General features: G+C 38.6%; 1 protein-coding gene across 2 annotated transcripts in view; it reads left to right on the forward strand.

The window, feature by feature from the left end:
• Nucleotides 1–15,706, forward strand: part of LOC127660198 (A disintegrin and metalloproteinase with thrombospondin motifs 2-like) — a 257,731-nt gene that overhangs the window by 211,712 nt on the left and 30,313 nt on the right. For both annotated transcript variants that reach the window (XM_052150320.1, XM_052150321.1), the window contains exons 10-14: nucleotides 2,146–2,259; nucleotides 2,350–2,495; nucleotides 7,878–8,053; nucleotides 9,108–9,241; nucleotides 13,256–13,376. In XM_052150320.1, coding sequence (XP_052006280.1) covers nucleotides 2,146–2,259; nucleotides 2,350–2,495; nucleotides 7,878–8,053; nucleotides 9,108–9,241; nucleotides 13,256–13,376 — 691 coding nt within the window. The remainder of the gene's footprint in view (nucleotides 1–2,145; nucleotides 2,260–2,349; nucleotides 2,496–7,877; nucleotides 8,054–9,107; nucleotides 9,242–13,255; nucleotides 13,377–15,706) is intronic.

Consider the following 15,706-nt stretch of genomic DNA (forward strand, 5'->3'; position numbering starts at 1 on the left):
GAGAGATTTCCTGCATATGTTGCTGTGATTAACAATAATGCTGCAGCTGTTAGTTTAACTCTATTCCTCAGATGTAGTGTGGTAGTAAACTGCTTCGATCATGGAGTGATGTTGCCATACATGCTATCAGAATAATTATTTCACTCAATTTCAAGTGTTTTGTTTTGAGAGAAAACATGGAGGAGGCCAGTTTCATTCTTGTATATTTCTTTGTGAGCTCTTATTTTGACACTGACAGAGAAAGCATTCTCTCCTCCGCCATGCTGAAAGTTTGTCTTTTCCCACCTCGGATCTTGAATCAGGTAGGTGCCTTGAGTGTGTTTGATTACTCCATCTGTCGCTACTCTCAACTGTGATTTGCAGTAATACTGAAGTTGTTAGTTTAGCTTTATTTCTGAGCTATAGTAGAGTAGTAATCCAAACGATTATTGTGTGAGAAATAATTAAAAGATAACTTCAGAAAAACTTGACCTGTGACCGATACGGTTTGAAAACACACTCATAGCACGGCTTAAATTTATAATGTCATAGGGAAGGATGAAAATTCACACATCTAGCTGCACTCACACTTGGAATGCCACAAACAAAAGTGGAGTGATACAAATTGCAAAGTATCCCAGTGCTAATGTTGTGAGCTATCAGCACTCTTGGAATTTCTCTATTCCAATCAGATTCAAGAATCGAAATTAACTGTTGTATAAAATTATATATAAAAAAATATTACATCTAATTATTTTCAGAGAATATGTTTGGTTTTTTTTAAGCATAAATATTTAAAAAATTCTATGTAGGTAATGCTTTGAAGAAAATAAATATACCTAATTCAAGATTTATTCTCTGAAAACAGGTCTTAATATCTTGATTATTAATATATTTCTTAATTAAATGCATCTTGTTTTAAGGATGTTCAGATATTTTTACTAGAAAAAAAAAATAAACATACTGATTAAGATTTTTTTTTAATTATTATTATAATTTTAATTTTTTGCAGTGTAGATATTGGTCTACCAATATTTATGATTGTATATATCTTGGCACTTTAACAGTAACAGCCATGTGGCTACTGCTAAAAATCTGTGAGAAATTATTTTGCTCTTGGTGTCTTCATGAGTTTGAAAAGCTTGTTGGGTTTAGGATCCTGCTGAATTGTGTGCTAGCTTCCTGACATCATTAGTACCAGAGCCAGAGATTCTGGTCTGCTACGCTTCACTTAGGGACATGAACAAAGAAAATCGTGAACAGGGGAAGTTTTCCTTGAACATTTGTTATCCCAACACCATATCCCATCACTGCACAACATTCTATTGTTCATTTGTGGTCTTGGTCACAGGCTGTACCATAACAAAACAGTCATTGTTTTGTTTTGGTTTGCATGAAATGCTTTGTTAAATGTTTGTAATCTTCCCATTTAGTGAAGATGTATCATATTATATTATGTTTCATATACATTCATATATGTTTCATGTTTAATGAGTGCTTCACATCAGTGACACAGAGCCTGGTAAACTGTACCTGTAACTTTTATCTGAATAATAATAATACATTTATGAATGATCTCATAGAGCGAGCGAGTGAGAGTGAGAGTGAAAGAGAGAGAGAGAGAGAGCACTATTGCTTTGTGTATACTGTATTTTGATTTAGTGGTTCTTAACTGGTTTTGCATCAGGACCTAGATTTTACATTGTACATTGAATGGTGACCCAACACAGTTCTAAAATTAGCTACCTTTTAGCTTCCTGTTTTACATTTCAATACCATGCAGGATTATTTGGTTAGTCGCATTCAATTGTCAACATTTAGCATTGTTTTAACCTGCTGTCTGCGCCCTTATCAGTACAGACCAGAACCCAGTTTTTGGGTTATAAATCTCCTTTTGCTTAATGGACTCTCTTAAGATTATTGCAGATGTACAGGGGCACTTAAAAAGTGCTTCTGTTTTGGTATCTGCCTATCCTTATGTCTTTATAAAGGGCAGTTTACTATCACTTCCCAATTTGATGTCCTTTAATTTTGTTTCTAGCATTATCTGACTTTCTAGCATTTCAGATAGTGCCTATCTGACTTTGATCAGCTGTGTTGCTCTCATTTGGAGTGTTTGAGAGAAGTTGAGAATGATTTTTATCTTTTTTTTGTTCTGTCTCTCAGTATCGCACATTTGACCCCTGTAAGCAGCTTTGGTGTGCTCACCCAGACAACCCCTTCTTCTGCAAGACCAAAAAAGGACCGCCTATTGATGGCACAACATGTGGAGATGAGAAGGTACTGCCACACAACCGTTCATGCAAATATCCCCTGGGGTCTTAGGCTTACTGACTTCTGTTTATGTGTTTGCTTTGTTCTCTTCCTCAGCACTGTTTTAAAGGGCATTGTGTGTGGCTGACTCCAGACATTATAAAGCAGGATGGAAGCTGGGGCATGTGGAGTGAATTTGGCGCCTGCTCTCGCTCCTGTGGAAGGGGTCTACAGTTTCGCACCCGAGACTGTGACAATCCACTGTGCGTACCAGTGTGTGTATTTGTGCATTTTAGTTTGTGTGACAGGTCAAGTGCAAAGTTGTATACCTGGTTAGTCTTTGATCTGTCTGTCTCTATTTGTCTAACTTATCTAACTCTTAACGCTGTTAAGACCTTAAAGTATTTAAAGTAGATCTGTCAATCGATTCATTTTTAATCAAAATGATTTACATAATGCGCTGATTCGATTATTCGCAATTAATCGCCTAGCAATATTTACTGTGAACACACAAATAAAGGTAATTTAGAATATACAGTTGAAGTCAGAATTTACATACATTTAAGTTGAAGTTTAATCAATCCACAGATTTAATATTAGCAAACTATAGTTTTGGCAAGTTGTTTAGGTTGTAACTTTTCCAATAATTGTTTAAAGACAGATTGTTTCACTTTTAATTGACTATCACAGTTCCAGTTGGTCAGAGGTTTACATGCATCAAGTCAACTGTGCCTTTAACCCTCTGGGGTCTGAGGGTATTTTGGGTCCTGGAGAAGTTTTGACATGCCTTGACATTTGTGCTTTTTTCAATTGTTTAAAAACATATTAATGGCTAACGTCTGATAACACTGTATTCAGCAGAAACTGGGCTACAATAATATGTGAGCAACATGTACGTACAGATTTTTATTTTTGAGAAAATACCGTTTATGCATGGTTTTAGAAAAAACTAAAATTTTAAGTCACTGAAATAAGGTCATATAACACATACTAACATTTGTCCACAAGCCTTTTGAGAACTGGATCTTGTAAAATAGAGTTTTTGCTACAAAATGATGTGAAAACCATCCTGATCACTCATTCATACAAAACAACATAGTAATTTAACTTCTGTAAGACAATTTTATTGTTGAAAGTTAATATGCGAGGTGTGAATGATCATGAATATTCATTGTAATTCACACATGAGAGACAAAGACCCCTCCCCTGGGCCTATCAATGAGGAATGTGACAGAAAGAGAATGAATGTGAGGAGACTTAATGATCAAAATCAAGTTTTAAGTTAAAAGAAGTAATCTGACTATACATTTTCTTTACATAAAGACGTTGCTTAATTTTAGACCTATACTTCTGCTCACCAAGGCTGCATTTATTTGATCCAAAATACAGTAAAAACAGTGATATTTTGAACTATTTTTATTTTTTTTTAAAGAAAATGTTTCTATTTCAGTATATTGTAAAATGCAATTTGTGATCAAAGCGGAATTTTCAGCATCATTACTGCAGTCTTCAGTGTCACATGATCCTTCAGAAATCATTATAAGGTGGTGATTTTGTAATATGGGCATGTTTAAAGTAAATTTTACTCATTTACACCTGAACACATATTTGCAAGCACAAACTTTGTTGATGATAATGAGGCAGCATAAACACTAGTTAAAATATAATCTAAACATTCATATTATTTTTATATCACATTACATATCATATTTACATCATATAGCATACAATTTAAATACATGCTTTAGCAGAAGCAGCATTTAAATGTAACTAAAACTTGCTTAGTAGGACATATTTCATATTTCAATACTCTGAATCCTGGCTGGCAAGTTTTAACACCTTATCTACAGACAAGGCTCTGGGGCCAGATGGTTTTGTAGCTGAATTTATTTAATCTTGTACCTCAGAACTGACTCAACTTTTGTTAGAAGTTTATACGGAATCATTAAAGAATGTAAAGCTTCCCTCAACCATAACACAAGCCTGGATCAGTCTGATTCTCAAAAAGGACAATGATCCAAGATGGTGTAAAAGTTACTATCGAATTTCTCTGATCCAGCTAGATGTAAAAGTTTTGGCAAAAATGTGGTTAAATAATTAAATACAGTTTATGATATCTCTTATTTATAATATATATAGATCAGGTGGGGTTTATTCGAGCCATAGCTCTTCTGATAACATTAGGCATTTCATCAATATTATGTGGTCAGAATGATCAGTCTCCTGTTGCTGCCATCTCACTTGGCGTTGAAAAGGTGTTTGATATGGTGGAATGGGATTATCTTTTTAAGATTTTGGAAATGTTTGGGTTCGGGAGTACATTTATTGGTTGGATTAAGTTACTTCATAGACACTCTGTGGCAGCGGTACAAACAAATTGATTAATTTCAGATTATTTTACTCTGGATAGGGGCACTCGTCAGGGTTGCCCTCTTTCCCCATTATTGTTCTGTCTTGCCCTGGAACCATTAGCAGCTGAGATAAGAAAGGAGGATGATTTTCCAGGGGTGATGGCGGGAGGTGTGGCGCATAAGCTTCAGCTTTACTCCGATGATATTTTATTATTGGTCTCTGACACTACTAGATCTATGCCTTGCCTTCATAGAATTATTAATTAATTTTCCAAATTCTCAGGATACAATGTCAATTGGTTTAAATCCAAAGCTTTGTCTCTGACAGCATACTGTCCAGTAACGGCTTTCCAGTGGCCCAAAAAGGGCATTAAGTATTTGGGAATTTTATTCCTAGCAAAATTGTCTGATTTAGTAAGAGTTAATTTTGATCCATTAATACAAATATTTTTGAATGATGTGGGCAGGTTGGCTTCATTACATTTATCAATGATTGGGAAGGTTAATGTAATTAAAATGGGTTACACTATATTTTGATTGTCCCAAGTAGATATTTAACTTACTATAAGTGACTTATCAACTGGCTTGCTACAGCAAGTATACAGTGTTTCAACTAACATTCAGTGTACTATCAATAGCCTGTATAACAGCAGCAAAATAACAGCTTATCGACTGACTAGCTATAGCTAGTAAACAGTGTTTCAACAGACATTCAGTAGACTTTCAGTAGCCTGTAAATAGATCTCTATTAATGACCTACTTACATTATTGTTGAGAATATCAGTTCATTAAAAGGTCATTAATAAAGATCTAGTCAGTAGAAATAAGATAAATATAGATAAAGATCTATAGTCAGTTAAATAGTCACTTATAGTCAGTTAAATATCAACTTGGGACCATCAAAATATAGTGTTAACTTAAAATGAATTGTATTCCAAAATTCAACTACCTGTTACAATCTCTCCCTGTAGATGTTCCCCTCTCTTATTTCAAGCAATTTGATAGCATAGTGAAGTCCTTTATTTGGAATGGTAAGCATCCCTGGTTAAATTTCAATAAGTTACATAGGCCGATTGACAAAGGTGGGTTAGGCCTACCCAAGATTTTGTTTTATTATTATGCATTCAGTCTCAGACATTTGACTCATTGTTCGCTTCCCCCTGAGAGAGCCCCTCCATGGTTTTGGATTGAAAATGAAGTTCTTGCCCCTATCTCGCCACTGCAAATCATTTCTATCAAACTAACTGGAGAAGTTAAGTCAGATCCTGTTATCTCGCATTTACACTCGATATGGACAAAAGAGTCCAGAGTGTTTAACTTGGATATTTACTTAAACATAGCCTTGAGCATATGGCTGAATCCTAAACTATGTATTAATAAATGCCCTTTCTGTTGGTCAGATTGAATTGGATTGTGAGAGTTAATACACTTGGTGACCTATATGAGAGTGGAGTATTGAGTTCTTTTGAAAATTTTATTAAACATTTTGGGATTCCCAGATCTCAATTTTAGAAGTATTTACAGCTGCGCCACCTGATCTGCACTGTTTTTGGTAGTGGGAGTTTTCACTCCCTTAGAGCAGCAGATACTCTGGGAATGGTGATTGCTGCTTTTGGGAAGGGTCATAAGGCATCAGTGTATTACACTCTGCTAATTCAGAGTCTGGGGGATGGAGCTTTAAATTCTCTCAAAAGATTATGGGAGGAAGATTTAAATTTGTTATTGGAGGAGAGCAAGATTCTAAAAAAATGTCAAGTCTGCATCTAGAGATACAAGTGTGCGCCTTATGCAATTTAAGATTTTACATAGATTTTATTGGACACCTTCTAAATTGTATAGGCTTGGTCTTAAGGATACACCCACCTGCTGGCTAACCCATTCAGAAGATGGAGACACCACCCATGTTTTTTGGGGGTGTTATGAGATACAAGAATTTTGATTGAAGGTGCAGAGTTTTTGTATGTGATGTGTTGAACAATCACATCTCATTCTGCCCCAGACTCTGTATTTTGAGAGATTGGGAGGCAATTAATTTGGAGGATAGATGCATAAAGGATTGGGTTTTGACCAGTGTGATAATTGGTAGGCAGGTTATTTTAAGAGGATGGAAGTCAGATGGAGCACCCTCGTTCCCAGAGTGGTGTGCGGCGATGGGGAGGGTGGCATCCTTTGAGGAGGGGTCGAGCAGTTTTTGCATTTTTTTGGTGTTTTTGCGGGACTTTCAAGGAGGGACGGTGGAGAGAGTAATTTAGAGTTTCGTTTTTAATTATACTTTATTAGTGCATTTTCTTTGTTTTTGTTGTTTTAGTTTTGTGGGTTTTTTATGTTTGTGTCTATATTCTATTGACCACAGGGGTGTTAGTATGGGAGTCAGGGTGGGGTGGGAGATTGGTATGGGGAGGGGTTATAGTGGGGGTTTAATGTTAAAAGTGATTGATTCATTATATATATATATATATATATATATATATATATATATATATATATATATATATATATATATGTTGTTTGTTTCTTTGTGTTAACTTCTGAATCAATAAAAATGTTAATTGCAAAAAAAAAAACATATCCATATTATTAGCCTACATCTGCTCTGTTTTTTTCTTTGTTGGTCTATGTACTTGTCCTCTAATCTTAAACATGTTTTACACTAAACAATTATTTTGGAGTGAACTATGTGTGGAGTTTACTATGACAAAATGTATGTTTTAAAAGAGAAGATATGAACAATTTTGTGACAGGTAGGTGTTCATTTACGGCTCTCCAATTTAAGGCTTTCTCCGTTCATTTGTATGGTATCCGCAAACGTTGACTTACAATCGTAACTTGTTAGTTGACGATGTCTCCTTTGGTAAAAGTGTGGAGGTTGTTATCTCAGTATAGAAGATCTCTGATTAAAATTCCCACTAGTAGAAGGCTGTATTGCCTGCTCATTAGTTTGATGAGGCACGTTACCTGTACAACTGGAGTGCTGACTGGCCCCTACTGCATCAAGCTTGTACATCAAGCTTGAATTGCTCTGATAGAGCATTACTGATTAGGACATGATTAATTGCGTAATTTTTTGAACCAGTATTTTTCATATACTGAAATGAATTGCATTGCATTACATTAACATGTAATCGACAGCCCTAAATCAAAGTACACAAGGACTGTAAAACCTTTAACCTTCAAAGCTTTTTAAACTCTCAGCCAAAACTTTGTCAAGCCAACATTTAAAGTTTGTCTTAACATACTTTTCTGTTTTCTTTTTTACTTTTCATATTTTTTTCCACTTCCTCTTACTTCCTGCAGTCCAGCTAATGGTGGACGTTCTTGTGCCGGCCCGAGCTATCAGTTCCAGATGTGTAAAACTCACGACTGTGAGGACCCATACCACGACTACAGAGCCGAGCAATGTAGCATGATGGACAACAAATTTGATTATCAGAATACCTGGCACTACTGGCTGCCTTACGAACACCCTGACCGTGAGTAATTCTCAACTAGGATACTTAAGCCATACTTAAAAATGTATGAATGTTATTACATTTTATAACAAAATACCAAACAAGTGGTATTTATTTTAAAGAACAATACAGGCACACTTTCAAGCAAAAAAAAGTATAGTGATAAATTAAGCCAAGTACTTAGACACTTTATGGTTGTCAAACTTAGTGGAACATATCAACAGTGAATGTGATTAACTACATATGTGGTTACTGTCTTAGAACGCCTGTGTGAACTTAAGACGAATTTAAATTCACCTTGAGACCAGCTGTTCTTTTTTTAATTACCTGATCTTGAATATGGTTATGTGAGATTTGAGTCAAGAGACCGGGAAAAAAAATTAATCATTAAGTTTGCTTTAGATAGTTTCCCAGTCCTTTCTTTCCAGCATAATGGAGCTCAATTTGTTAGTTGGGGTATAACCGGCCTGATGTAATCTGTCTCTCCACACAACTACTCTTACTCGCCTTGTGAGCACACACATGATTTCATTCAACACGTGTACTGCCACACCATTCGTGACATCATCAAACACATTTGAGTGTAGCACATATAATCCCTCCAGAGTCATTAGCGCTATGGACATTTATGATCAACACAGACACATCCACAGTAAAGCTCACTTTAATCCTTTTATGACTAATCGTACGTAATATTCAAGAGACGTTTTCTCAGCCTCAATTTGTGTGGGTTTTATTTTTTGGTGGGGAAAAATAGCCTTGTTTCATTTTAACCTAGAATGCAATTATATGCTTTTACATTGCTTCATCACATTATTTTGCTCTTAATGGAAACTGAGCTGGATCATTATAATCACCTTCTAGAATATAGGTATCCTTCAAGGCAGTTTTGGGATTGCACACACACATGCTGGGATTTTGTCTTACACAATGAGTCAATAGAACATTGAAGGTACTCTCACTGGTTTTTTTTTCTTCTTTTCTTAGAAGACATTTTTCTCAATCCTTCTCAATATGCACATGATGTTGCTCTCGTTCCATCACTCATGGACTTCCCTTGTCTAATTTTCCATAGCTAAGCAACGCTGCAAATTGTACTGTCAATCCAAAGAGACGCGAGCTGTGGTGAACATGCAGACTCTGGTGGAACCTGGAACACGATGCTCCTACAAAGACCCCTACAGCGTCTGCGTCTATGGAGACTGTGAGGTGAATAACTGTCTGTATCTTTTGTAAATGACTGTGTTTAGTTGCCTGCTAGTGTTGGATGTATGAAAATGTACAAAAATGATTAATTACTGTTTTAAGTAGTGTATTACATAACATTTTTAATTCTTGTAACCAGATTGCGGTTACTGACCTTAAATTACAATCACAATCATTCAAACACACTAAATGGTTTACTATCAAAGCGATTAGCCCCCTAGTTTGAAAGTGTTTGTATGATTTTAGAAAGTAACTTGAAATTAAAGTAATTCAAAGTCAAAGTTTATTTATAAAGCACTTTTAAAACAGCAAGTGTTTGACAAAGTGCTGTACACTTAAATCCTATATTACTGCTACAAACGATCAATGACACAAAAAATAAAAACAATTAAACAAAAGCAATAAAACAACTCTCACATAGCGTCAAATGCCAAACTATAATAATAGGTTTTAAGACTAGATTTAAAAGCAGCAAGTGTCTGAGCCTGTCTGATGTACAAGGGCAAATTGTTCCAAAGCTTTGGTCCAGCTACTGCAAATGCTCTTTCGCCCCTGCTCTTCAGCTTAACCCGAGGGACAACAAAAAGCAATTGGTCAGCAGACCTAAGCTCTCTTGGCGGCGCATACTGCTTCATCAGTTCAGACAGATACTTTGGTGCAAGACCATAAAGAGATTTGAAAACAAACATCAAAATCTTAAAATTAATCCTAAAATGGACAGGCAACCAGTGAAGAGAGGAGAGAATAGGGGTAATGTGTTCCCGCTTTCGTGTACCCGTCAACAGGCGAGCTGCTGCATTCTGGACCCTCTGCAGTCTGGAGAGAGAGGCCTGACTAATGCCTACATAGAGGCCATTACAATAGTCCAGACGCGATGAGATAAATATATGAAGCAATCTTTGAAAGTCTATAAAAGACAGAAAAGATTTAACCTTGGTGAGTTGTCTCAATTGGAAAAAACTAGACTTAACTACTAAGTTAATCTGTTTATCCAATTTAAAGTCACAGTCCATAATCACACCCAAATTCTTAACATATGGTTTCACTAGTGGATTCAATTCCCCAAGATCCACCTGTAAGGATTCATAAGTGCCACCCGGCGTGAACAGCATGACTTCTGTTTTTCTTTCATTAAAACTTAGGAAATTCAGTGCCATCCAGGCCTTAATTTCCTCAAGACACTGTATTAAAGGCGCGTATGAGTGTCTCTCCTTTTCAAAGGCAGATAAATTTGCGTGTCATCTGCATAACAATGAAAAGAGATGCCAAACTTCCTGAAAATGTGTCCCAGAGGGAGCAAATACAAGGCAAACAAAATAGGCCCCAAAATGGAGCCCTGGGGGACCCCAAACGTAAAAGAAGCCGTTGAGGAGACAAATTCTCCAAGGCGAACTGAGATAGTTCTTTCAGACAAATATGATTTAAACCTTGCCAACGCAGTACCCTCAATACCAACACATTTTTCTAAGCGTGTAACCATGGTCTTATGGTCTATGGTATCAAATGCAGCGGACAGATCCAGTAAAATTAGAATCGCACAGTTCCCCGAGTCAGTAGTAAGTGACAAATCGTTAGAAACCTTCAACAGTGCAGTTTCCGTACTATGCTGGGACTTAAAACCAGACTGAAACACTTCATGGATACCATGTAGATCTAGGAATGCATTCAATTGTCCAAATACAACCTTCTCCAGTAATTTAGACAGAAACGAAAGTTTCGAGATAGGTCTAAAATTAGCAAAGACTGTGGGATCCAGGTTAGATATCTTGATTACTGGTTCCACTAATGCATGTTTAAAAGACTTAGGTACGACTCCCGAGGCCAGGCTGCTATTAATAATCGCAAGTACAGTAGGACCAATAGCATCAAGTGAGTCATTTAGAAGACGTGGAGGAACAATATCCATGCAACATGAGGATAATTTCATTTCAACAAAAAACTCCCTCAGAGAGACAAGAGACACCGGCACAAACTGATCAAGAACAGCAGTGCGCTCAGAGGAAATGGATAAAAAAGTCAAAGGGGGGGATATATTAGATCTAATAGCCTCAATCTTATCAATAAAAAAGTGTAAAAAATGTTCACCCAACACGGCAGAAGGCTCTAAACAAGTAGCTTGGGGAGTGTTCAGAATAGCATTAATAGTACTGAACAGCACAGCTGGCTTATGGGAATTGTTACAGATAACATTAGAGAGATACTTTGATTTCTCTAATCTAACAGTTTTTTGATATTTAGACAAATTGTACTGTAAAATATCAAATGAGATCTGTAATTTATCCTTCTTCCAGCGGCGTTCCGCCCTTCTGCATTCCAGCCTTATGGCTCGAGTAGTAGCATTCAGCCACGGTTGAACTCTAATTTTTTCACGAATCGTCCTGAAAGGGGCAACTGTATCCAAAATATTTTGACAAGTTAAAAAAAAACGATGTAGTTAGTTCTTCGGTATTAAGCCCACATGCGGGCATTGAATAATCAACTTCATTTGCATTAAAAGCTTCAGAAAATAATTGAGTAGTTGAAGGGTTAATCGCCCGACAGCGACGTTGTGGAACAGTCACTTTGGAATCACGAGAAAAACATATTTCAAATAAAACAGGCAAATGATCAGAAAAACTGGCATCACAGACTTCGATGTTACTAATAGGCAAGCCATATGTCAAAACCAAATCCAGTGTGTGACCACATGTATGTGTGGGACTAACAACAAACTGGGTTAAGTTAAAGGACTCGACAAGATTTAAAAAAGCTGTGGCCAAAGGCCTGGCGGGACAGCACACATGGATATTAAAGTCATGTTTAGTCATGATTCCAGCTAAAAAATCATCAATAAAGTCCTTGTTATATTTGGGTGGACGATAAACAACAGTGCATAACACAGGATAACTCAGACTTAATTCAAAAACACTTAGTTCAAAACTGGAATAGGAGGAAGATGGCAGACGCCTACAATTTAAATGTTCTTTAAAAATAGTTGCTACTCCGCCTCCTCGTCCCGTGAGCCGTGGAGAGTTAAAATAGGTACAGTTCAGAGGTAAAACTTCAGAAAAAACACTTGACTCACCAACACCGATCCAGGTCTCAGTCACACACAACATGTCCAAGTCCTTGGATGTAAAAAAGTCATTCAAAATGAAGGATTTGTTAGCTAGTGATCTAGCATTCACCAAGGCTAACCTCACTGGAGTTGAGTCTTTCAATGACTGCGATTCACGGGCCAAAGACCGATGGAGAGTTGCGTCCACACCCCTTTTAAAACGGGATGCAGGATAAATTCTGACCGGAGGCTCTTTATCCACATCCACATCAGTCACAGGTACCAACCACCTATACGCAGGATCCCTAAACCGTCTAAGCGCGTACCGACGGCAATCCACGCCAAGATCTCCAAAAATCCAGCGAGGATCGGCATTCAGGAACAGGGTCATCAAAGTTTTAATTTTTACTAACAGACCACCTCGTTTGCCATGGCGTCTGAACCGCTTTTTCCTCTTGAGACAGCATGGGGTTCGGCAGAGATAGGCAGGTAATCCACAGAGGAATGGTGGGGGGGGGGGGTGAATTGTTTGTTCCACCCCCGTTCCCAATATAGATCGGCGTATTATCCAAAGCCGATCTAATACTAAAAAGTGTTTGGCGATCGATAATTAGCAACGAGATTACTGTAAAGCAGTTCAATGGAATGGAGGAGGCGAGAACCGGCTTGTCAATATAAATAATATTTTAATGCTTAACTTAAACAAAAGACAAATACACAAACACACATGATGGACATGTCCGTAAACAAACTCTCTCTCCCGCATCATCCTCCGCAGTCGGGCTTTATCCCTCTCGGAGGCTTGATTAGCCTGATAAGGGACCGGGTGTGTAGAATCAGACCCGGCCCTGCCCTCCGCCCTGCCACAATTACTTTTTCCATAATCTGATTAGATACAAATTTTAGTGAAGTAATTAATTATCTGAAGAAGATAATTTAACAAACACTGCCTGTCGCTGATTGTGTCTCTCTCCATTTAGAAAGTGGGCTGTGATAATGTGGTTGGATCAGGTCTACAGGAAGATAAGTGTGGCATCTGTGGGGGAGACGGAACCAAGTGCAAGACTCACAAGTTTAACTTCACCTTTGCAGAGAAAAAAGGTACATCTCCAACAGCACATATGCAGGCTCTGTTCCAAACCCTGGTGAGCTGCCTACATAGGCAACATTATAAAGCGACATAGATGCACTCGTTATGCAAATGGCTGTTTCAAAAGGTAAGTAGAGTGATTATGCTGCCTTCAAGATGTCTTCCTTTGGACAATTTATAAGACAACATAGCACATATCACAGAGAATGCAATACTATAATGCAGTGTTTCTCAACTGGTGGCTCTCTGGTCCGTTCGAATATGGTCCCGGACAGCAGGGAAAGAACAATGCCATGGTTCTCCCTCCACTGAAAATGTTTTGGCCAGACACACATTTTTTGATTATCTTGCATTCAACATTTTATATGCGCTAAATTTAAATGTGTTATTTTCGTGATGCGATCGAAGCCTGCTTTTCGTGAGAATGTGGCGCAAGCCATCACATGAATGATCTGCTCTGTTCTATCTTATCGTACTCTGAAGTGTGCGAACATCAAACAGACTTACCTCGATATAACGGCACATCCCACAAAACTGACGCAACCCCTTTGAAATATAGTGAGAATATTCTAGTTTAAAGGGAATATGGAGGTCAAACGACAAAATTACACTTCTCCGTATTGTGATGTCACACTGTGTTAGACATTTGCGTCTAACCACCTCTGCAAAAACACATCAGCTCCCACTTTATCTTTAATCACTTACGTAGCCTCCAGTGGCAGTGAGCAATGATATGTCAGGTAGAGAGAGTGCAGTAGAGTCAAGAACAGGGAGCCAATCATTTACTGTCAACTCTTAAAGGAGAAACTGAGCGTTTCTGACAGAGGGTCAGAATGATGATCATGTTTTACAAATATATGACAAAAATGTTACTAATATTATAAATGAACCTCAAGGAACATATTAAAATAATATAAAAGGAATGTAAAAGTTTTTAAACATGTTTAGACAGTTGTTTCATAACAAACGCTACAGTTTATTTGTCACAATCTGTCTATGTCGCGTTTCCCTTGGACTCTTATTTTGAAGTGTTTCCCCCAAATTATGTTACCCAGTATGCACTGCCCTCTTCACTGCCATCTGTTCCTCGTTGTTCGCACCTGTTTTCCATTCCCTCATTAGCTCATTAGTTTGTATAAATACCCTTTAGTTTTTTCATAATTTTTTCAGTTCTTGTTTGTTGTTGTTTGAGTTCCCGTTTGCTTGTTTCACTGACAAAATTTTTATTAAAGCCTGCAAATAGATCCTACATCTCCCATCTCATCTCAGCAAAGACTCGTGACAGAAGAACTGACCCACATGGATCTAGTGGCTGTCCGAATTCTGCTACTCAAGCAAGGGTATCGACCAGTTGAGGATCATATCCGTGAGTTCTTAGAATTAGCGAATTTAGTGCACTATCCAGACCACTCTCTGGTGGTTTTGTTCCAGACCTGTCTGAATAGTGCAGTGAAGTAACTGATGCCTCTGGCTGATCCTCACTGGACCCTCTGTGAGTAAGTAGAGAAGGCTCTGAAACTTTGCGGTTGCCATTACACAGTGGATTATGGCAGGAACTCCGGGCCAAAACCTGCATCTTCTGCTCCTTGCTCCAAGCATTCCATTGCTCCTTGCTCCAAGCCTTCCACAGCCAACGAGCCAGCGCCCATGCCTGTGGCCTCAACCGTCCCAGAGCCAATGCCTGTGGCCTAAACCGTCCCAGAGCCAATGCCTGTGGCCTCAACCATCCTAGCGCCAATGCCTGTGGCCTCAACCGTCCCAGCGCCAATGCCTGTGGCTTCAACCGTCCAAGTGCCAATGCCTTTGGCCCTGTGGACGCCTCCCAGGTCTCCTGACCCAGTCCCGGCCCTGTGGCCACATCCCAGGCTTCTGACCATGTCCCAGCCCTGTGGCTGCCTCTCAGGCCTCCTGACCATGTCCCGGCCCTGTGGCCGCCTACCAGGCCTCCTGACACAGTCCTGGCCCTGTGGCCAACTCCCAGGTCTCCCGACTCTATCCCAGCCCTGAGGCCGCCTCCCAGACCTCCTGACCCTGTCTCTACCCTGAGGCGACCCCCCCCCAGACCCAATCCTTACCCTGGGGACTCCTCCCTGGCCACCTGGTCATCTTCCGGGTCCCCTTCCTCACCTGTATCTTCCTGCCCTCCTCAGCCATATTTGGGGTGCCAGGAGTCACCCCTTAAAGGGGGGGGGGGGCTACGTTACCCAGTATGCACCCCCGAACTACGTTACCCAGTATGCACTACCCTCTTCACAGCCATCTGCTCCTCATTGTTCTCACCTGTTTTCCATTCCCTCATTAGCTCTTGTTTGTATAAATACCCTTTAGTTTTTGCATTCCT

This window comes from Xyrauchen texanus, chromosome 19 (assembly GCF_025860055.1).
Source record: "Xyrauchen texanus isolate HMW12.3.18 chromosome 19, RBS_HiC_50CHRs, whole genome shotgun sequence".
Classification (NCBI taxonomy): domain Eukaryota; kingdom Metazoa; phylum Chordata; class Actinopteri; order Cypriniformes; family Catostomidae; genus Xyrauchen; species Xyrauchen texanus.